Source organism: Tigriopus californicus, chromosome 3 (assembly GCF_007210705.1).
Source record: "Tigriopus californicus strain San Diego chromosome 3, Tcal_SD_v2.1, whole genome shotgun sequence".
NCBI classification, from domain to species: domain Eukaryota; kingdom Metazoa; phylum Arthropoda; class Copepoda; order Harpacticoida; family Harpacticidae; genus Tigriopus; species Tigriopus californicus.
Genome location: NC_081442.1, coordinates 3,132,085 through 3,155,225, shown reverse-complemented (window position 1 = coordinate 3,155,225; position 23,141 = coordinate 3,132,085). Strand labels below are relative to the sequence as shown.

General features: G+C 42.5%; 2 protein-coding genes across 2 annotated transcripts in view; one reads left to right on the top strand and one right to left on the bottom strand.

Moving 5' to 3' along the window:
• Positions 1–3,957, top strand: part of LOC131877477 (uncharacterized) — a gene marked incomplete in the record, with an annotated part of 7,432 nt that extends 3,475 nt beyond the window's left edge. Inside the window, 2 exon segments of the mRNA XM_059223157.1 lie at positions 3,133–3,557; positions 3,709–3,957. Coding sequence (XP_059079140.1) covers positions 3,203–3,557; positions 3,709–3,845 — 492 coding nt within the window.
• LOC131877469 (uncharacterized) overlaps positions 1–20,546 on the bottom strand; it is a gene marked incomplete in the record, with an annotated part of 67,702 nt that extends 47,156 nt beyond the window's left edge. The window contains 1 exon segment of the mRNA XM_059223147.1: positions 19,978–20,546.
• Positions 20,547–23,141: the final 2,595 nt, after the last annotated feature.

Genomic DNA, 23,141 nt, shown 5'->3' with positions numbered 1-23,141 from the left:
CAAACGAATGTCTTTGGGAAAATCGATTGCAAAACGCATCCATTTTCCAATTGCTCTCATCCACGCCATCGAATTAATCGAGGGAGGACCATCAATCTTTTGTCTCAAGGTCAAGGAATAACATCCCGCCTCAGTAATCGGAATCTTCCATTCAAGTTATGTGACCACATTGCAATATTAATACTTCTGCCAAGCCAACTGCAAAGCCATGGTGGCAACCAATCCTTATCCTAGTTGTTAAAACGTCTAATAATGGAGCTCGAACATGGGCTTCATGGACCAAGATTGTGGGTGCGTGGTTAATACCACGCTTTACGATGAGGTCTACGAAGGAAGTTGGGTCGGGGAACAAACCAACTGGAACGGTCTTCAAGGACCAAAGTGGAACAAAAACCACATCACCAAGCAGGGCCTTCCGCAATACCCTGCAGTGGCCCGAAATACTACCAACCACACACACGAACTTTTGGAAGAAATTCTTGCAATCAAACCTTAAATGTTTGGGATTATGTGTGCGACACGTGACTGTTTTTTTCCCCCCAAGTTACCCTTAGTTTTGGGTTTTCTTTACACCAGTGTGGCTGGTTTGTATTGGACCTTTGGAGGCTACATTGGCCTGGTTTTGAGCTTTCTCAGAAGGGAAATCCTCCTCCAGTCGATATGTTGGACCTAGAGTAACTTTTCGATCTTCTTCTTCGACAAGATACACTGTGTGACTTGATGATCGGTTTTGAGGATAAAGCGTCCCATCGAGAGTGAAGGATCGGGTCGTTTGTCAAATGCCATACCCGACTTGAACCAAATCCAAAAAGAACCCGTCCTGGCCTTCAGTTGTCCTTGCTTAAGGTCCATTTCTGCGACCACTCCCGTTGAAAGGCCTTGCATGGTTTTGCCTCCTCTGCCGTATTTTATGGCGTCCAATATAAAATAAAACAGGTTCAAAGCTCTCACGTCTGGACCAATTTCCATTTTGTTTCTTCATTTTCACGGCCAGGAAATGCCCAGAAACCAATGGGTTCCTCTCATGAAGCGGTCGACTGTGAGTCAGACCTAGCCAAGCTTTTCAGCACAGCTACCCTATGGGTGAAGATTTTCTAACTAGGGCACAAGCCACTCGATTCTAGATTTTAATCTGCCGAATGAACTGTTCTGGCCAAAGATTGAAGGAGTCTACTTTTGAGATGGGCACACCAGAGCCCAATTTTTTTAAGACCAATGAATGAATCCTAGATCGAGAAAAGGTCGTAGTATACCACACAAGTTGGATCTTTTCTTGACCTAAGATTCACTCTTTGGCTTTAAAAAACTGGGTTCAGGATGGCAAAGAGACATGAGAGGCAAGGTGGTCAAGTGTTTTATCGTTAATGAGCTTGATTTGCCTGTCCTCGTCTTGCTCAATGCCCAATGCTTCTTTTCGGACCTCCTGTCCAGCAACAATGGAGTACATCATCATTTGAGATTTTTCTGCCCGTCAAATTTGCATAATTTACTCCGAAATACCTTCCTTGGACACCACCGTCGTGGTCATGGTCATAATGTGATTACACAAAAAGCGCTCTTTTTGGCTTTTCACTTAGTACCAGTGAGTGATTGTACTCAGGGCCAGCAAAACGTCGAACTCTGCTTCTTGATGAGTACGTTTGGGTATGATCCAGCCACAGACAGACATCAATTAAGGCCTGATATCTGGGATTATAAATAATGCTTAACAGTGCCATTAATCATATCTCACTCCCCGAGACGAACATCCATTCACGTACCTGAAACAAGCAGACAGAGGAATTGAATATTTACTAAAGTCTTGGTATCTCAATTCATTATTGCTGAACCATACTACTAAATACTCCACACTCGGCCTCTTTGACGTCTTGAAATGGCTTTTGCACACTCCTCAAGACAATGGCGGCAATTAGAGCCTAGACAACACAGGAATTCGCCCATCCCACAAGCCCGAGGGCATCCCCTTCGTGTTCACTTGTTCCGCAATAAGATTCTCTATTTACTAAACATGGCCCATAAAAGTAGGCTGCATTAAAGTCACGGAGAGAGTGAGTGAGAGAGTGAGAGAGCGAGAGAGCGAGTGAGCGTGGGCTTTTGATGAGTGGTTTAGCCTGGAGATATGGATTATTCATGAATTAAGGGACTTTCGAGCTAGAAGAAGCACGTTGTTTCCTTGTAAGTCCGCCAAAAACGGGTCCATTCCTACCCATTAAGATGCATGCATAAAGACTAACACAATCAAGAGATTAGCCTTGTAACACACACTCTACCTACATTGCCACGAGATCCTTCGGAAAAAGGGGTGCCCACAAAGTATTTCATTACAAAGGAAGGAAGGGCGAACGAAAAGCATAACAGGATTTGAGACTGAAGGTCAGGGTAATAATAATACGTCCAAAGCATGCTTGGATTTTCTCCATGCCTGTTGTTGTATTTGCTATACTTGGGAACAAATAGAGTCAGGGAAGGATAACCAAATGGACCATTTTGTTTCCAAGCTATCAGACGAGCATGGAAGCACCACATGAGTAGGTTAAAAATAGACCTACTGTGTACGTGATAACAGCAAACTGCCGGCCATCCCAATAACTTTGTTAACCTTTTCCTTCCGGAATGGCGTATTAACTTCAGACGGCAATCAATTAAGGATAACTGAATTCATATTACGGTCATACAGGGGATAGGAAATGAATGCATTCCTGCGCTCTTAAATACGATAAAAAAATGTCCTCCCTTAGATTTTTGTATGATAAAGAAAAATACGAAATATACTAAATATTTCAAGACACGGGCTGGAGTAAGGAGGTATTGGTAAAATGGTCTGGATTTTTCTTCCATTCAGAATCCCATTTGTTTCTGCCAAATGGCTTTCAAAGTCTGCCATATCTGGCTGCTGGCTTTCACCGTCCCCAGCTGATTTTTGGCTCAAGCAATTTCAGGATCATTTTTCTCAACAAATTCCTCAAGTTTTATGCTCGACAAGATAGCACTGGTATTTCTGGGGGCTTGGCGACGAAATCATAAATCAATTCCGAGCAAGTATCCCTAATTACAACTGTTTTGTCGCAATTAAGTAGTGCTCACAAATCAGGCATAATCCCTCTATGGTCTTTTTTTCTCTTATCAGCAGGTTCGTTTTATTGCTCTCTGAGATCACGCGAGTCTTGCAATAGTGTTCACCAATCGGCTAATCATTGCCAAAATGATTTTACTCCTGGATAAATGTTGCTTTTGCGTGGACTTACGCATCGGTGTTTACATCTGGGCTTGGGTGAGTTTTCTCGTCTCTTTGGCTGGAGTGGTGGTATGTGCCGTGTTCTTTGACCAAGTGAAAGACGATGAGTACGCCAAACAAGTGTTTATTGTCATCTTCATCTCCCTAAGTATCCATGGTTTCATCAGCATCCTCCTGGCCACGGGTGTGCGAAAGAGGAAGGGGTCTCTCATGCGAATCTACTTCCTTTTGTACCTGATGTCTTTCATCATCCGAGTCTCCTTCATTTTGGTTAGTGTGGTGGCCTACTTCTGGTGGATCAGTTTACTTGGATTATTAATTGGTAAGCCTTAAACGTCAATTAGTCCACTTTGCGCTTGGATCTGAAGCCGGGGTTTGTTCATAGAAATACCCTTGTCAGTTAACTGCGTAATGATTGAGTGATGCTATAAAGTACATGGAGCTAAGGATTTGCATTCTCGGTGCTTTTTCAGATGTTATTCCACTGTATATGTTGGTGGCTGTGGTATCTCTGTATCGGGAATTTTTCTACTCCAAGAAGAACAAGAAGCCCTCTAACAATGAGAACAATGTAGAGAATGAACTGCCACAGGAGATTCAATCCGTGTGACTGCTACATAACCCGTCTCTCTCCCAAGACTACTATATATATATACTACGTATTCCTGACTTGCCAAACTGAGAATAATTTCAATTAAAATCCTACCGAGGGAAAGAATCCATCCACTGGCTACTTTGTTAACGAACAGGTCCCATGATTAAGATGTCCAAATAAGTTCAACAAAAACTGGCCTCCAACCAAGTACCCGAGTGCATGAGCGGTGTTAGTACCATTCCTAACCGTCCATTTCAAAGGGTGAAGAAAATTCGTCGATTGGTCATGATTGGCAGGGTTGGTTGGCCAAGACCAATTTTGATTGATTAGCTCTGAAATAGTTCTCAAACGGACAGGGCAAACCAGCCACAAGGAGAAGAAGCTATGGTGCAAGCACATCGTGCGAAATGGTGCGCACAGTGTTCAATGCTCCCCTCAAGACTTATCATTAGATTAGACATTGCTTGACTTGGCTCTAGAAAGTGCTCATTTGGTTGACGCAAAACATGATTAAAGTGAGTGCTACGGACGAAGAGTTGAACACATGCGCTGGTGCACCTCCCACCCTTGAGAAAATTACCAAGTAGGCCCACCTTCACGGGTGGGCTTCTTAACATGATGAGGCTAAATATCCCTCTATAGCGTGCGTAAGTCAAGATGAAATTTATCGTAGGGCGTCGAGTCCTTTTCCACAATTCTTTAGCACCCAGGTGTTTATAGACCAAAGTCTGATCCACTCCTTGCGTACGTACTGTATATACCCACATGGAACGATTGAACTTCGGAGAAGTTTGGCAGCAATTTGATATCATTGATTAGAATTGATAACTTGGTGGCAAATAACCATTTTTCGCTTTCGCTTTTGAACAAAAATGCCTCTTTTTTTCCAAGAAGAATATTTACATGCACACTCACTTCTGCATTTTCCCCCTCACTCCTTTCGTTAACTCTTTGTTTCGGTAGAAAATATTGCTGAAATGCTCTAAAATTGATTCCCCCCTTTCCGATTTCTATATTGGAAAGCTTAGCCAGGAGCCCTCGAATGTGGGTCAATCCTTGATGATCCTCATGTCCTTGGGTCAATGCACAGCTCAGCAATAAAAAATGAGAGACTTACGTGCAGTATAAGAACCATAGAATTGATATTGCAATGAAAAGTATACTAATTCACGGACATGTAGAAACATGGACTGTGAACGGGTTTCCCGACAAATCGGCTGCTTCGGGTCAAAACAACTTGTGGCCATTTTCACGAAATGTAATAATATGTGATCTTATCATAAGATAAGAAGTTTAGATCACTCCTACTAAAGACAAGTCACTTTTGTAGCATTTAGTGGAAAAGTGGTTCGTTTGAAAGTAATATCGAGTAAAAAAGCTTAAGTAGCTGATTGAGAGGAAACCGAAGATTTAGTTAATCTGATGTTTCAATTTCCCGTTCTCCTCGGTTTCTGCAGACTGATTTAGGGCCCAAATGTTGCCAAGTTAATTCATTTGGTCAGATGATTCTGTCATATTTAACGCTAATTTGCATGGAGTGAATCCTTCAAGCGATGCAACATTTTCTCTCCCATTGTAAGTCCATATATCTAGAAGTCCGTGATTAAGTGAAAGAGACATTAAACCACATAGAGGAGAGGACACGGATAGAGCTTGGAGGCTCATACTTGTTGTCAAGGCTCATTGGTGGATGCTTTCATAAATACAGTGAGAACTGTATTGCCAATCATAAACGCATATTTGTTTTACATTGTAATTACATTCGTAATTATCTGAAGTCAATCTACAGATCTTTCATTATATGAATCAGAAACTTCATCAAAAATAACTGAGAAATAAAACCAAAAAAAACATTTTTTATTGTAAATATTAATTCATAACATAGCTATAAAAATTCATCGCGGTTTAAAATATTGTCAACATTAAATGGCCCCGCTTCGACAGCTTGCTTCGCCAAATGTCATGTCCAATCCTCCTGTTAGAGGTACCCTTGACTAATCGTATTTACAGTCGAGTGCTTAAGTATATTCTTACATAATCAAATGACTGAGGTGTCGTAAAAGATCGATTATTGTTAAACTTTCGACTTTGTTGTACACTAAATTAATCAATCTTTACTGCCAGATCTGAGATTAAAGGGGATACTTAATTCGTTGGTAATTGTCTTTCACGTTTTTAAATTTCTATGAACACTAAAAACATGGTATACTTTGCGTTAATGAGAAATGATGAGAAGGAAATTATCATAACATCTGCACACACAGTTGAGCGGCCAATTAGATCTACACCAATTACAAACCCATCCATTACAAAAAAAAAAACGAACACCAACAGTTTATCTGCTCAACGTCAATACTTGGCTTAATTGACCGTCATCAAAGACCACTGATGTCCCAAAAAGATCAATCAAACCCAGGAGGAAACCAATACAGACATATTACGAGGGAGCACGAAAGCAGGCCAGGAACATGAAATTGGAATTACAACCTTCTCTAGTCTATGCTGTTGCCACTTCGCCAACCTCACCCACCTATTCTGCAGTGTAAGGGTCACGCAATTCTCGTCGGGTTTGAACTTGACTTCACTTTAGCGAGAACACGCGAGCGCTTTTCAGAAGAAGGAGAAAAGCTAAAGCCCAAATAAATTGCTTCATGAAAAATGTTTCGAGTCGGATGCTTCCTGCTCAAGTGCTTGAGAGTCACGATACAGGAGGGGATGATAAATCTTGATGAAGTAATTACTGTTTCAATCAAACCGAGAAACATCCCATTTTGAAGGTTTACTGCGAAGTACAAACAAACTCCATGCACTTGACACTGCCGTTCATTTGGGAAAAATAGATAAGTCAAACAATCTTTTTTTATCTTCTAGATTCTGACACTAATTGCATTGAACCGAACGCAAAAAGTCAAATTCGTTCCAGTTAATAAGTCTTTGAGCCTCGAGAGTGATGTTTTTCTTACTTTTCTAATCTAAAATTACGCGTACATTGTATTGTTTGGAACTGATGACGGTACTTGAAACAAAACTCATCAAGTAACTAAACGTCGAAACAAAAAAATGTGCCCTTTTCTGAGTCAAGACTTTGACGTGACGAAAATGTGATGATTAGGGTAAGTGTACATCTTAGGAAAAGGTTTTCAGTAGATTGTGACAATACAGGTTATTTTAAGCTACCTATGTATTACACCTTATTTAGGAAAGAATGTATTTTTCTTATTCAGTCCCACTACGAGCATTTTTGGGGAACTGATTTCAGGCACTATTTACGTACCAATGTATGCCCTTGAAAGACCAAAGCAACTCAAAAACATCGTCCTCAAAGAGAGTTCTCAAATTTCGATGCAATTGATTCTCGTAAGGTTTCTCGCCTACTGAATCAAATTGATATCGATGGCAATAAAGGCGATATTTTTTCCTGGTGACAAGATCGCTCCTCGAAGGCGTCCTTTCAGTTCTTTTTATGACCTCACATGTGTGCCAAGAAATTCCTGCCATAAATTTCTGTCTTTGAATACCGAATACCAGTCAAGTGAACCAATGAGTAAAACATTTGACTCCATCCAAGTAGGTCAAAGTCGTTGTTGTTGTTGAAACGCAATGAATGTACAGGAGTTGAACTTTAGACGGATTAAGAGGGCACAACTGCAGGCTTTTTGTGGATCGTTATTCATCTTTGTCTAAGCTTTGTTCCATCTCAAGAACACATCCTCATGAACAAGTGTAAAGGTGGGACGGGACTCAATGAAGGCAGCGAGTCATAAATAAAATGAAAATTTCAAAAGAAATGACGGTCATTAATTCGGTATGGAGTTTCAACTCAGACTCTCAAGGATTAGGCAAAGAGCAAAGAGCAAGGAGCAAAGAGCCATGCTCAATGTAATTGACCCACCGAGATGGAGCAAGCATAGATGGACTTTGGCTCGTTCAATCAGGAATCTTGAAGAGACGAAATCAACTTGGACCAATTCTATTCAGATCCGGTTTGTAAAGAACTCCCCAAAATCAAAAGGCACAAATCTAGGGTGGTTTTGCATCTGTGAAGACAACTCATCTGAGCCTCAAGCTCCGGAGGTTGGTTGGTTTCATTCAAGACGATAATCACATATAATTAATATGCATCTTAAATTGGCTTCACTGGCACAATCAGTGAGCTGTAATGAAAAATTACACCGCATGATACCCAAAACTAGACCTGCCCATAGTAGTGGTGACCAAGTTGGTTTTCTCCGTCTCCTTGAACCCATTCAACTCGTCCGTCTGCTGTCCCCTTTTCTTTTCCCAAATCGGATGAATGTAAGCTCTTTGCTGAATACAAAGAGTACATTTCCTCCTCGTTTGAAGGGCTCCTTAGTGAATATTTCGCACTTCAATCAAGCCCTCCAAGTCTCTTGAAATCATAAAGGGCAAGTCTATTCAATTTCTTGGCCATGACGAAAGGTTTCTTCCCAAGATGTCACCCTCTCTTTGAGGGTGGAAGGCCGGTCAAATAGTGGTTCCTAAATCAAAGCTCTTACTGCTCTGAGGCAATGTTATGACTCGAGATTTTGCCAACCAGTCATGCTTGATTAGTCGTAAATGCTTGATCATGGTCAAAATTGATTAGAGCGGGAGAAGGACTTCTGCTTGGTTTGACACATTGTTAGCTCGATGAGCTTCCCATAATCATGTTTGGATACTATGCCATCCATCTGGCAATCTGTGTTCAATATCTACGTAGACTTCAAGGAGGGGAAGGAATCCAGAGAACAAGATAAAACAGAAACGCGCACACACGCCAACCGCAAAGTGCTTGTACAGGAAGCATTTTCTTGGCATGGGCGTTATTGCCAATTTACCTCCCAAGATGGCCTGGAGACTGACTGAGTTTACGATCATCTGAAATTACCACCTTGTTTTCGTTTCTTAATGGAAGAGGCGCTCCCGTTCCCCAAATCCACGATTTAACCAACACGCGTCCAGTGATTCCTCCAAAGCTGCCTCGCCAAAGGTTGTGGTTGTGGAAGAACGCACAAAAGGAGATGCAACTAATCCCAGCGCCATGACTCACAGTGGTGTGATTATGAACTAAAGCGTCCTTGGGATTTCCGATCCAGATCACGAGGAGCTCTGCGGGATTGGCCGAGGCCAGAAACGAAAATCGATATGTCGAATAAAGCCGGATGAAAAGGCTCTTCTCCTGCTTTGAATCTGGTATCAAAGGATTCTCCTTGGCCTCACAACGTCCTCGTTCGAGATGTAAGACCTTTGTTGAATGGTTTCTCTGAATCTCTTAAGAGGGATGAAGAAACGAGACTGACCTTGCATATGGATTACCAGTGGCACTTACCATTCATGTCATCTTCCCAGTTATAAAAGCGAGGTGGCGGGCCCATTAATTTCAAGTGTTGAAAGGGCAAGAAACTGCACACTTGGACGAAGGAACGCACTAAATCTCATCTCATTCCCCCTTGAATTGTGATCGCAAGAGTCTTTTTCATTAGATGCAATGCCAATTACCTATCAGAAGCAACTTGACCCGCGGTAAATTTATGGACTTACTAACACAATGGGTTCAAAGCGCGCTTGGCGAATTCCCGATTTAGTGGCCCATTCTCGCAATAACAAAGCGTAAATAAGCCCCAATTGGCATGGATGGGTAGCAAACAGCAAGTAGGGAAAGGCTAGCAAAAAAGTATTCCGACCGATCAGATCGGAAGAGCGCGCTTGGCGAATTCCCGATTTAGTGGCTCTTCCGATCTATAACAAAGCGTAAATAAGCCCCAATTGGCATGGATGGGTAGCAAACAGCAAGTAGGGAAAGGCTAGCAAAAAAGTATTCCGACCGATCAATCGTAATAGTTGTTTGATCTTTCCTCTGAAGATTAGCTACAAAGTCAAAACAAATTGTTTCTTGGCACCAGTTACAAATTCATAATTCACTTACATCTTGGACACGTTTCATTGAAAGTGAGATTGTTAAAATGCACAATAGGTACAGTAGGCAAATATTATAATCTACTTTGTCTGAAATTGTATGCGCTAAGAGGGGATTTAAGATTTTGAATCCAGACACATTTTGAAATAGTTTTGGTCCTTTATTAGCCAGAATAATCGTTTGTGCAAAAAAAGATGAGAATCTACTTTTCCAGAGACACATCCCATGTCAACCACTCATCCGAGTAAATTTCATTGGCCAAGCCAACATTCTAATAAATCTGCCGGAACAAGTCCCGTGATTTGCTTATGACTTGTTCGCTTTCCTCCCTATAACAATCGCCAAAACATATCTTGAACATACTCTCGACATGGCAATCTAAAGATGAGCTTGAAAGTCCATTCATGAGCCTCCTATAACTTACTTTGCATTCATTTATCATAGTTTATGGTCAGATTATTTGAAATTGAACAAGTGATGGATGCTTTATTGGTTATGGGATGGGGCAAAGCTTTGGCAATGCGTGGCTCATGATGATCTGATAACCATGCTCATCGATTGCCTCTAGACGTCACCCATCAAGTGTCTTTTTCTAACCATAAGTACACATCCCGAGATGATGTTCTTGTCAGTGGAAGTCTTCGAAACCAAAACCAACGAGAGAAGCTCGACATTTGTACATGAGGTGTACGCTGTACAGCAATTCCCCCACCAAGAACCCACCATCACACGCACACACACACACATTCAGATGGATAGATCTCGAAGCCTGGAGGTCAGGAAAAAATGAGGAGAATTTTGCTCTCAGGGACAAATTCTACTTGAAACCGAATGTGAGGTGGCCTGAATAATCGAGCCAGGAGGATAACTCGACCTACATGGACGGTGACTATGAATTGCCCAAATGTGTACATGAGTTTGCCAATTTGGGAACATGAATACACGCAGATTGGCTTGATGATCGAGGCAGGTACGAGCACCTGAGAAACACTTTGTGCCCTGTCCAGGGTTATTGTCCTCCACGGAGTTGATTGGCAGGACGTGCAGTTCCTAAGTGTTCGTTGTATGAATGATGGTCATCATTATTTTTATGGATTTTCCCTGTGACAGATGAGAATTAAAATAGTGAGAGAACCATTACCAAGGACGACATGGTCCGAAGGGTCAGCTTTGCGTATATTGTTTTGCATAAATTTGTTTCGGCAAGTGCCAAGGATCGAGTCGTGGTTCATTCTTCTGTTGTTGTAACAATGCTGGAAGGCCAAATACGTGGAAAACACGTCAAAACGACTCATTGGAGACATGAAAAAGACAGAATAGGAGGAGGAACCACCGAAGTTGTGTGGTTTAGCTGTTAATAGTTCACACCCCATGAATCGAGGAATGCATTTACGAGTCACGGCTTTGAAGAAATCATGACCATGGGTTCAAGTGTTGAACCATTGGAAACGCTTGGACAGTTTAATTACAAAGAACAACCAACCAACGACGCTCTGCTTTCTGGCTTGGCGCTCTTCGTACGTACATTCTTGTATGAACATCCACCAAAATGATGAAACAACAAATAAAGAGGGCGTTAGTCTTGCTTCTAAGACTCTTATGAATCAAAGACAGATGTGGGTTGGAATTTCACGCAACTACAGAGCTAAGAAAATCCGATTTTCACCCTTTAAGTCTGGCCTCACGAGGAGTCGTTCGATGATGTCTTCAGAGGAAACTAGGCCGCAAAAAAAAGAGCTTTCTGGTGCTGTTTGGTCAAAATATTTCGTCATGCTTTAAAGAAGACCAGGCAGATTGCCAGAGCATCGGACATTTGACTGAAAAGTTACCAATGGATGAATGGATGAGGAGCAGTCAAAGTAAAGATATGTAGTTACAAACAATCCTGATGAATTCCTCAACGCAAGAACACTCCTCGGAAGTGTCGAACTTGGGAAGTTGTCTTGACATTTTTTTTAACCTTGGGGTTCGAACGATCTCAAATTTTGGCAGGATGAGACGTAACAGATTCTACAAATGTTCAATCATTATTTTCCTATCAAGAAGCAAGTCAAATTTGAAGGGTTCCGAGATGACCTTGGCACCGGTTGACAAAACAATCAAAGGGAAATACAATCGTTGACCCTCACACTTCTGTGCTTCCTCGTTTGAAAATTCCTCGTGTTCCTCTCTTGAGCAGCCCTGTCTGACAGTTCATGAAACAAAAATGAAGCTTTAGACCATGCTGAGATGGTGCTATTTTCTGGCACTCTAAAATCACGCCTGTCCACGAATTGAGTCTCAGCTCAAATGGGGCATACACAGTACGTATATTCCTTTTGGGAGATTGGTGGATCCAATCAGACCGTGTGCAGCAATCTAGATGTCCTTTCTTCCGGGTAAGAAAACAAACGTATGCAAGGAAATGCTCAACAATAGACAAGCTTGAAATCCTTCAACATGCCACACGAGTGTTTCAAAGGCCCTTGAGGATCTGTTCATGCATACGTGCAGCAAAATAATTCAGCTCTCCTTTTATTCTATATATTGTACAGATAGATGTCGGCACGATAAAAGGAGACTTGAGAATTTTGCGTTCAAGTTGCAAAAATACCCTTTTGTGATCAATCACTCAAAATCAAATTGGCTTGATTTAAATCCATTTTGAAAATACCTTTGTGCATTGTCATATGAAGCATTGGAGATTCTAAAGGAAAATAATATCCCCCATCCTCAAATTCCCCCTGTTCCTAATTATAATGTAACATTTATTCATGTTCTCAGTAATATCGCTGCCAAGCCATGACTGCGCGAACAAACAGCACTCGGAATAAATCAAACAGAGGCCACAAACAGCGACACATTTCATTTCTATTAATACTAAAACTGATTATTTCCTTCATCGGGAATGAATACTCTAATATCACCCTGTTGATAATCCCAATCGCTTTACCATTCACCCGAAAACTTCATTGGTCTTTTCGCCGCAAATTTGGTGAGGCAATTAAACTCAAGACCCCAAGATTGAATCTGGCTCGATAAGAATCAATGAACGTGGATACGTACCTTTAGTACGTGAATCTATCTCTAGAAGACCTTATCTAATTGATCAAAACTTCCGATCATTGATCACTCAGCATGAATGTCCGCGCATTTGATGTGTGCTCAAACGCTATCAACGTTGTGAATAGTATTGAACAGAGTTTTCTATCGATTTATTTATCTTGAACCACGTGGGCACCAACTAAACGCCCAGCTTCTGATTCATCTACCTAATTCAAGGATCTCTAACAATCTGAACCCGAAGGTGAATCAAAATAGGTTGTAATCATGGTTTGGCAACAAAACGTTTGCATGGTTAAAAGTCTTAAATGAAGCAATATAAAAACCGTTCCAAGCGAGGAGCGAAATCAAATCAGTGCATCCTAGAGCAACAAGCGACAACTGAATCTGTTCTCCTAATTATAAACATTATTGGACCTCACAAATTATCATTTTCACCAAAGCATGTACTACATACAGAACAGGGTCGACAAGCCTCAGAATTTGGAGGTCGGATGGTCAACTTCGGGAAAACAAGTTAACGAAAGACCGACCAATCCTCGACATCTTGCAATTTGTAAAGTTGTGCTCTGCCAAGATGGCTCAATTAAGCGATCTGAAGGTCTGAGAGTTTTGCCAAATAAACCATCACAATTATCACCATCCACTCACGGTGCACTTATTCTGATCTGAAACAAAACTTGATCCGCCATCGGATATCCTGATCACAAACATGCAAAGTGAATTGACGCCAAGCAAATGCGCACCCCTGCATGTCAAAAAAAGTTGGTGGGTTCGTTCGAGCTCATGGACCACGTTACAATCAAATACAAAGCCAAGTGGGTCTTGTAATTCCTGAGTCCTGGGAGAGACACCAGGTGTTGGCGAAAGGCAAACTACACCTTTCAAATTTCACCCCACACCCTTGATTTGAACACGAAGGGTTCCCGGAGTGACTCGGGCTTGAATAGCACCAAACGATGCCATTTGGTATGAACACGAATGATATACAAACACACACACACACACAGACACATCAGAACTTTTTATGATGGTTACAACACGTCGTATTGGCCGTAAATCAGCCACAACGTTTTAATGACACCATTGAGATTTGGTAGCGTGATGTTGTCATCAAGTGATTCCTTTTTTGTGTGTGGAGCCCAAGTCATGTCGTGGCAACGTTATGATGCTAGGCATGGATGTACTTTATATATTTTCGAAGCATCCATTTAGTTGATGATGATCTTCGTCTCGTTGGAGAATTGCTCCAATTTCAATGATTCGGCGTCAAGTTTTCCTTCATTAAATCGCACACACACACACACTCTGGGAATGACTCCGAACTTGGTCTACGTAGTCTACGCAGTAGTCTATGGACATACGTAGTAGAGAGTGCTCCGCTCTTCGCTCAGTCACAAATGAGAATCACCATGATTCAGGAACACAGTGCTCACTCTCACTTTTCGCCCTCACCGAACCATTGATTAGGAACAGTTAGCAAACAGATATGTTCATCTTCTTCTTCTTCCGCCTCGCTCTCAAGGGGTGCCCCTTCCAATTTCCAAATTCAGTGGAATCATCCAAATGCCGACACGTTTTACAACTTGCCCATTATCCCAGATCTGGCGGTGGCTCTTGGCCTTCAGGTCTCTTTGAGCCGCATCATCGTTCAGTAACAACCAATTTTTCGGTGGATATGAACATTCATGTCATAGATTAGACACGGATTAGATCTTGCGCCACTCATCGTCCCTTGGATTGGCTAATAACTTATTCAAAGCAGAACATGTGACAAAAGACGAAATATTTCCTTCCTCACAAAAAAGTGACCGTGAACAAATGTGTTGTGGATGGATGGAAGTGGAAGTAGAAAGATATGTCGCCCAAAAGGGACTCTTTTCATGAAATGACACGCCGAGAGATGCGCACCATATGTTGCGCATAAATACAGCCCGGGTTCTCGCTTTCACTGCTTGCCCCATCAATATACGTACTGTATGTACGGAGGACCTCCACAGGAACGCGACAATGAACGCTCCAGGGATCGAGTCACGGATCACTTTATCTCTGGATGATGATCGAGTTCAAAGCGCCTTTATTGAGCTGATCCAATCGGACCGATGGGATCCGGGCACAAGCTATTCAGTAGTCCACAAGCAAATGTCCTGTGCGTCAAACGACGTCCCTACTCGTACGTACTAGGAATACATATGTGGTAGTCGACAATAATGGACTTTCGGAGGAGTCAGGAAACGAAGGGATTTGGACGGACAAGACGGTCATTTCTCCTCTGACTCACTCTGCGTGTGTCCATTTTTTTCCTTTGGTGTGGATTTGCGATGAGTGGGTGATGGGTGTACTGGACTATTCCCTGATATAGGAGTGATCTTGGGACCTAAAGATCAAAAGAAATTGCATGTCGAGAGGGAAAAATGCATCTCCCAATGCACTCATAACTTGTTGCACTATTGGCAACTGTTTCTGAGAATTCATCTTTCATTTTCGAGTGAAGTTATCACAAGAAAGGATCAGTCCGAAACTTGACCCAAATTTATCACAAAATGGTGCTACCGCAACGATAGCACTCGTTGCAATGCCCACCAAAGGCCTGACTTGAGAGACGGAATAAGTTTTTGAAATTCCTAGCTACATTTGTGCCAGCTGTGGAGATACTGATCCATGCATTTTTTTGCTATTAACGATCATGCAACAAAGGCTCCAGCTAGTGAATAAGGCAGCCACAAACTCGCTTCTCAAGATTCTTTCTTACAAGCAATCTTGGCAGCGGCACACTAACAAAGTGGTAAGTCCTGTTCAACGTGGAAAGATAATACTTTGGCAGGTAGTTATTGAGTAGTTCATTTCAATTCCTCGGAGTCTGCTCTAATATGGATATCTATCTCCGAGGTAATATAACGTCGTTGTCTATCCAATTTCAGGGGGTTTTGGACACAGCCCGAATATGTTGTATGATGAAAGTGATTGTTGAATGGATCGCGTGAGAAGTGTCGTCAATGGGGACCACTCGATGACAGAAAGACCAAATATGAAGAGCCTCACCGCCATTCACTTGCGCACACACACACACACACTATCACACACTCACTCACATTGCAGTGCATTACATACCGTAGTTACTGCGGTTACTGTGGCGTTTTCTTTGACAAATTATGCTCTCCTTTCTCGAGAATGGCGATGAAAGATTTTTGGGAGTAAACAAGTATTTTCTCTGAAGCACTTACTAGACTAGTAGAACGGTTCAGGGATAGAAGATTCAATGACTTGTCCGAGAGTGTGTGGAGTTTTTTTCTGAATATTGTCCCAACAATCACCGGTGACGATCGTTAATGAAGACTTGGTAGTGACAGAGGAGGGGTTGAGAGGAGTGCAAACAAATCCAAATTCATCGGAAGTGAGTCATAAACCGGGATATCTCATTTATTTTGCAAATAAATTCAAGGTTCTTCCCTGTAGTACAAGTACGTAGTGTTAGATCTGAATTGCTAGATCATTCACGACGGACGACTGAAGTTGGCGGTCTTATCATAACTCATGTCGACTCAAAGGCGATACTTCATGAAGGTATACAGTAAAGGATAGTCTTTTGAATTGCAAGCAATAAAAGATCCGTTCTAGCTTGGCGTGACAATCGGGTTCCATCCGAGATTGTCTAACAAGGTGACAACTTTCAATCGTGACTGAATGCAAACAATAATTTGGAGCACGATCCTACCCAGCCTCTCACTTATGTAAGAGTTCTAATGGTTGAAACCACAGACCGGGGCGTCTTCATTTATCGCCAAACCAATCAAGCGAAGAGACAACAAAGTCAAACTGGATCAAGAAGACGATTACCAACGAATGGAAAGAACCCGATCCGTGATGAATTCTTGGAACGTGCTGGACAGCTGCAGACCAACCGAGAGGCGGACACACAAAATGTTCGATGGTTAGAGGTGCTAAAACGAGAACACTCCCAAGCCCCAATAAAACCATCCTTTGACAAAGACGGGAGGATGGACAATGTTCAGAGTACAACCGATATCTATTTCCTTCTATTATATGAAGTTGGGTACACTGACTTGGCTAGAAACGAGGCCGCCAAAGTTCGTACGTTTGTTTATGCTCTAGACACGGATATCCAGGAGGAGGCCTCTTTCCAGAGGCCCTTGGCTTGAGATGAAGAGCTTACGTATCTTGGGTTTAGTGGAGCCGATGCCGACGGTTGCATTTCCAAGCCATCCATAGGTTTTTACAGTTGTCTGGATATCCAAATTTGGGAAGTCATCAAAGAAGGTCAACGCAAGAGGACAGACGTTTATTTCGTGTCGCCAAAAGTCAAATTTATGATGCGTGAACATCTAATGCACCCAGAAAGGTGGAAATAGTAGGAGGTATAAAGTCGTCGTTCACAGTTGTCGTGGAGGTAATTCAAAACGAGACATATGGCATAGTCAACATGAGATGAATTTCGATGATGGCCTATTTCAAGAGCATTCTGCCGACTCACCACCTTTTTGTACTGAGCATACACCCACCTTGAAGAAGTTCGCCACAAACGACTGGAGAAGCAATCCAGTGGCAGTTAAATTCATATCTTGGTCGTCCTAATTAAGGTGTAACTAAGAACGAAACCGAGTTATGTGAATGTACATAAAGAAACAAGAGCGCCGTTCAGGAGACTCTCTCCATGGGAAAGAAATAGAGTATTTTCGGATCATCCTCGAAATCACTGTCGTTGGAAAGTACTTGGTTAGAGGAGTCAATGTTAAAGAGGGTTTAATTTAGGCCACATCGTTTTATTCAGGTGTTGGCATCAAACGCGAATGAAGCAAACATTCAGTTTGAAACGGCTGTGTTTAAAATGAATATCAACCTTCTTTTCATGATGGTGTGTATAGGTACACTTGGCTGCAACTTGCAGGGAACTATGCTCCTTTCTCTAGAAATACGGTGAACGTTAATATTTGCGGTTTTTGAAGGGTTGAAGAATGTTTTTTTTCTGGTTGGATTTGAAGTTGAGAAGAGTTAAAGAAGTTGAATTGTGTGGCTATCCATGATGATCGCCAACGTGGCGTTGATGCATGTGAAGCCATTCCAAGAGACCCAGATGCATTTCCTCATTCCAATGGACGTTCTGGGCTCTTGCAGATGCAAATGAAGTTTCTTTTCATGCATACTCATTAATACGAGAATTCTTCTGCAAGTGGTAGCAACTACATTTGTTATGGATGTAATTAAAAAATATTGCCGCTATTCCAAGAGTGTCTTCTTGGGTGTTCTGCCAAGTGAAGATTATGACCGGCCAACAATGTTGTATTCATATTTGTTCTCAACTCTTTTCTTTAGCAACCAACTCCCAAGCATGAGCGATCATTCTAAGCAAGATTTGTGGGATTTCTTAATGAGGCTTATTTTTCGCTTTGGTACAAAGGACCTTGAAAAATTAGCCACTCATCATGACACGAACCCAACATCTGGGGCCTAATATTAGATGGAGCATTCAAGTAATCAAGCGCATATGGCACAACCAGTCGCAAGGAGCGCTTTTATAACCATTCAAACAACCCTGAAATGACCCCTTTCAGAAATGGCCTTCCTTCCACATCCATTTGCAGCAACCTTGCCCAGAAGCATCATGTGCACTGCTCGGTAGACATAACCCTCCCTGCCCCAAGAAAAAGATTGACCGTTGGTGGGGATTCTTTAAATGGCAAGCTCTATTCTAAAGGGGAATATGTCAGCAAGCGAAATTGAGGGGAAACAGACAACGCCTAATTTCTGCCCATTTGTTTCTCTTCCTCCCTCCATTAAGGTTCATATCCTAACACATCGACCACCCAAGTAGACGCCCAAGTGACTTTGTACTGAACTTACGTACATACGTACGTACCTACAGTACATAGCTCGTGGCTCAACTATCTCCTTGTTTGGCCAAGTCCATTCCTCAAGGATGCCTACTGAGACAATAAAAACACTTTCAAATCAAAGGGGAAAAATTATGGATATTCACACACACACCCCACGTAATGTGGGTATTTTCATGCCATGGATGTGACTTCCTTATCATCAATTGATAACCAGATTAGATCCGACGGTCATCACCGAGGCGTTCTCATCTTCATTTTTCACTCACAATTGATTAGATTGAGGTCCTAGATTTAAACAGAAGGTATAGAAGGTATTTTTGACAAAGAAGAATACGGGTAGTTAACTGAATACGTTCTTGTGTTCGTGTTTTAACAAGATCCTTTCAACAAGTGTTCTGGAGGAAAAATGCATTTTCAATGTCAATGGCTGTTAAGCTGCAGGGTGAAGCTGATTTAGACTTCATGTCGCTATTATCCCTTCAAAATGAGAATGAAGCTGTTCTCAAGAGTCAGTTGGAGACCAGTTTGGAAGAAAATTCCAGAGCTCTGTTTTTCTCCATTTACGCCTGAATCAGCTTCCTCCATTAGATATTAATTTATTTGTCCGCATCGCTTGCCAATGATATCAAGGTTGTGCTTCCTTCATTCAATCTTGCAGGCGTAATATGAGAATTCAAGGCATATGCAAAATGAAAAAAATAAATGCTTGAAACATCATTTCTAGTTTCAGAGATTTCAGAACAAGGTTGACAGGTTCTTCCCCGAGGGATTACTGGAAGTATTCTTATTATCATTATTAGGTGTGGTTGGAAACCTTTCTTGGGTTGTCGGAATGGCGCCCATCCTGAAGGAAGCAACGCATCTCCAACCTACCAACGAGACTCCTCCACGTGCTGTGGTGTTGGTGAAAATTGAAACCTTCCAGCCGTTAAAACATCGGACTGTTTCTCCTCAGGCCAATAAAAACTGGTTCACGCCAAAAACCCAATTATTGGCGCAACTCGGACTATATTTTGCGGTGTTGGTTCGTGCGGCAACGTGGAAGTGGACTTGGTCACCTATGTAGTCTCAAGTTCAATGTAGGCCCATGAATACGAAATCCGTGGGCTCCAATTTCCTTTCAAGGAGCTACTCGAATCCATCTCGTGAGATGATGTGTTGAAGCTTGAGATGACAGTGTGGACGGAGCTGTCAATTTTCCCTTTAATTTGTCAATCACATAAGAGCGATCCGATCTTGAGGACTAGCTCATCATGACACATCCAAAGTGGAATATCTGAACCAAGGCCAGTGTGAACATTGTTAAGAAATCATAATCACAGTCATTAAGGCTTACCTTAGAGTCTCATTTCAAAAGAAATCGTATACCATGGATGAAATCTTGGATCTTGTTTCACTTTTTGACGCTCTTGTTTCAGGAGAATACCAAAGGGACTCAATGATATTGCCACTGGCTAGAACTGCACTTTTCTTGATCAGTATTGTTGTATTCTTGACCAAACACTTCACTGATTCTGCCCGGTCACGATTCTTTCACCAGCATCAATTAGCAAATCAGCATGGGCTCCTTTGCCAATCCAAACAAGACCGACAAGACCGACTACTACCGAATTGCAGCAATACAGTTTGTCGTGGCTTTTTTCCAGCCCTCACTCTTGGAACTTCCAACTTTGGCCGATAAGCCGATATTCTTCTTTTCAAGACCCAAATGTTCCAATAGTCTTTCTGGTAGTCAGTCCTCTTAGACTAAGGGGGACATGGGAATCACACTTCCCGAAATGTCAATAAAGGGAAAAAATCCCTCCTCACTCTAACACCAAGATCCAATCGAGCTCCCTTCTTTGGGCCCTGAATATCAACTAAACCGGAGAAGCTGAATGTCTTCAGTTGGGCGGGCGAGTGGCGAGCAAGCTCTTGGCGACAGCTCAAACACTTTCGTCTCCTCATGCCCTATCTACACACACGCATATACATACATACATACCTACACACACACTCCATCCTCGGTGGAGCTCTAAAGCTCCCAAAAGTTGCCGAACTGTTTCTGGAGCGGACAGAGCATGATGCGATGCATTGCTCACGAGCAGACCTCAGAGCGCTCCCTTTTCATCTAAACCCTCGGCCGGTTTTTCAGAATTCGGCTGCGCTGAGGGTGCGAGTGTAGCAGCGGCGGTGGCGTCATTTCGGCGCACATGGAAACTGGAAAGGCGTTTCGATCGGGCGCGAGCAGGAGTACTCAGTGCTTTTGCTCTCAAACTGGAAAGAAGGAGAAACAGAAAAAAAGGAGAGGAGACTTGCGGGAAAGTTGCGAAAAGGGCTGAGACTTTCGGAAAGTCTGTCTATCCACCCATTCGACCACCATTTTATCTGTGGGTCTTGGTTTATTTAGTTCAGCTAAATCACCTTGAAAGAATAACAATCCACTTGGTCCCGGGAGTTTTTGGCCGAGTATCTTCACGACCGTCCAGGGGATTTGGGATTTAACCACTTTAATCCCCCGAGTTCTCGCAAAAAACGGGCGCCCCTCAAACGCACTCTCTCCCGCATGTCTTGATTTCTTCAACGAGAATTCGTGTAAATGATAAACTGGTTCTTGGTCGGATCATCTGGAAAGTAGATCTGGTGGGATTTGACCATCAATCTTCCCTAATTTGGCGTAATCTAGGGGGCTTCACCGCCAACCAATCACTATTCACAGCTAGTGGTTGTCAACATGGCCAAACATTCTTGGCCATTCAATCGCATCTTCCACATTTTACATGTCCCAGGGTCATCAAGCCAGGAGTGGCCCTAACCAAGGGCAACGGTCCCTTGGTCTTGGATTCGAACGGAAAGTTCCATCTCTACATCCATCCAACTCATATCTGATCAAAGTCATCCCAAAGAATGCGTGTCACAGACCAAGTTCGTGAGATCTTTGCACACGCTTTCTACAAGATTGTTCATTCTATGGGGGTATACAGCATAGAAGTAATGGCGAATGTGAGCAATGCAGTCGTTTCCATCGTTCCATTCTACTAGAGGCAGTCCACCCACCGCCACTCACCCATCGCCACTCACCCACCAACCAACCAACCAACCACGCAGCTGACATTCTCGTTCTCCTTCGGATCCTATGGATGACTCAAGTTGGAACCCGTCCCGCACGTACTTCATAGAAATGAGGAAATGCCCAAAGTCCCCCGACTTCCTCACGGCAGAGGATGAAAGTCATTCTTCTTCCATTAAAGAACTGCAGCCACCATTCAAGTGACAACTGAAGTCGCCGACTCAACATCAGTGCCCGTGGTATCAATAGAATTGATATTTGAAGCTGCGAAATGTGGCAGAGTATCTCTTGCTTGTGTGATATAATGGTGGGATGTTTCTTTCAAGATATATACTCTCTCCATATATATTGCTTTACTTTTCTCTCTCTCTCCCCCTAGAGCCCGGCGTCCTTTCTCATCGTCTTGGGATGGAAAAGGCTCTTTAGCTTGCTTGTGGCTTCCAGAAGTTGTTATTTCTGGCCCAACCATCTTCTCCTAACTTCTTCTGGAAAGGGAGCCAAGATCCTTAGAACAACTTTCGTTGGACACTCTCCGAGAACAACTCGAAAATTCCTACCCGGCCTCTACATTCCTTGGGAGTGTACTGCTCCACGATCAGTAAAAGGCATATAAAAACAGTTCCTATGAAATGTTCCACTCCCAAAATGGATTCGAATAGAAGTATCCTACCATTTTGAACGGGTCGATTTGGTCTGGATCCGATGGAAAAACTGATGGTAGGCACTTCAGACAACGAGACTTTCCTCCTTCGTTGGTTCGTCCGGGCTCGCTTGTTAAGGGAGAGAACACCACTCTCCACTTTCGTGAGCCATAAAATGACCCAGCTTTTACGACACCTCTCGCCAGACAAGATAGGTCAATCTTTTTTCTTAAGAAACTTTATGAACACTTTTTTCATCCACGCTCTTCTTTCGAGTCTTTCGCCAAGTTTCTTCCCACTTGGTCTCATGTCTTACATCGCAAGTGTTCAATAGCTCAAACCCGTCGTGTCTGAGTTCTTTTGAGTTTCTGAGATTGAGATGAACTTCTCGCCCTTTCAATATAGCACGTGCGTTGAAATTCTTACGTGATTGATCGCATCGATTTGCTCTGAAAACGAAAATCCTCTTCGAGGCATTTCCAATCGACCAATCAGCATTTCATTGTCTTCCAAGGGGGAATCACGTAATCACTTATCTGGGTTTCATATTCAGTAGGAGCTTATTGAAATGTAGTATGTCGATGGCGACCTCGTTTCGTTTTGGAAAGTGCTGCGAGAACCTGGGCAAAAGGGTGCTTTAATTCAGTTGCCACTGTTTGACATTGATTGAAGGAGTCTCAAGTTTCATCAATAACTGTCCAGGCACAGGCATTACCAACACCATTGCCTCAAAGACAATCGAAATCCTCAGCCCAACACTCATTTCGATTCATCCTTAACTAACTTGGATTGCTTGAAGAGAGAGAGAAA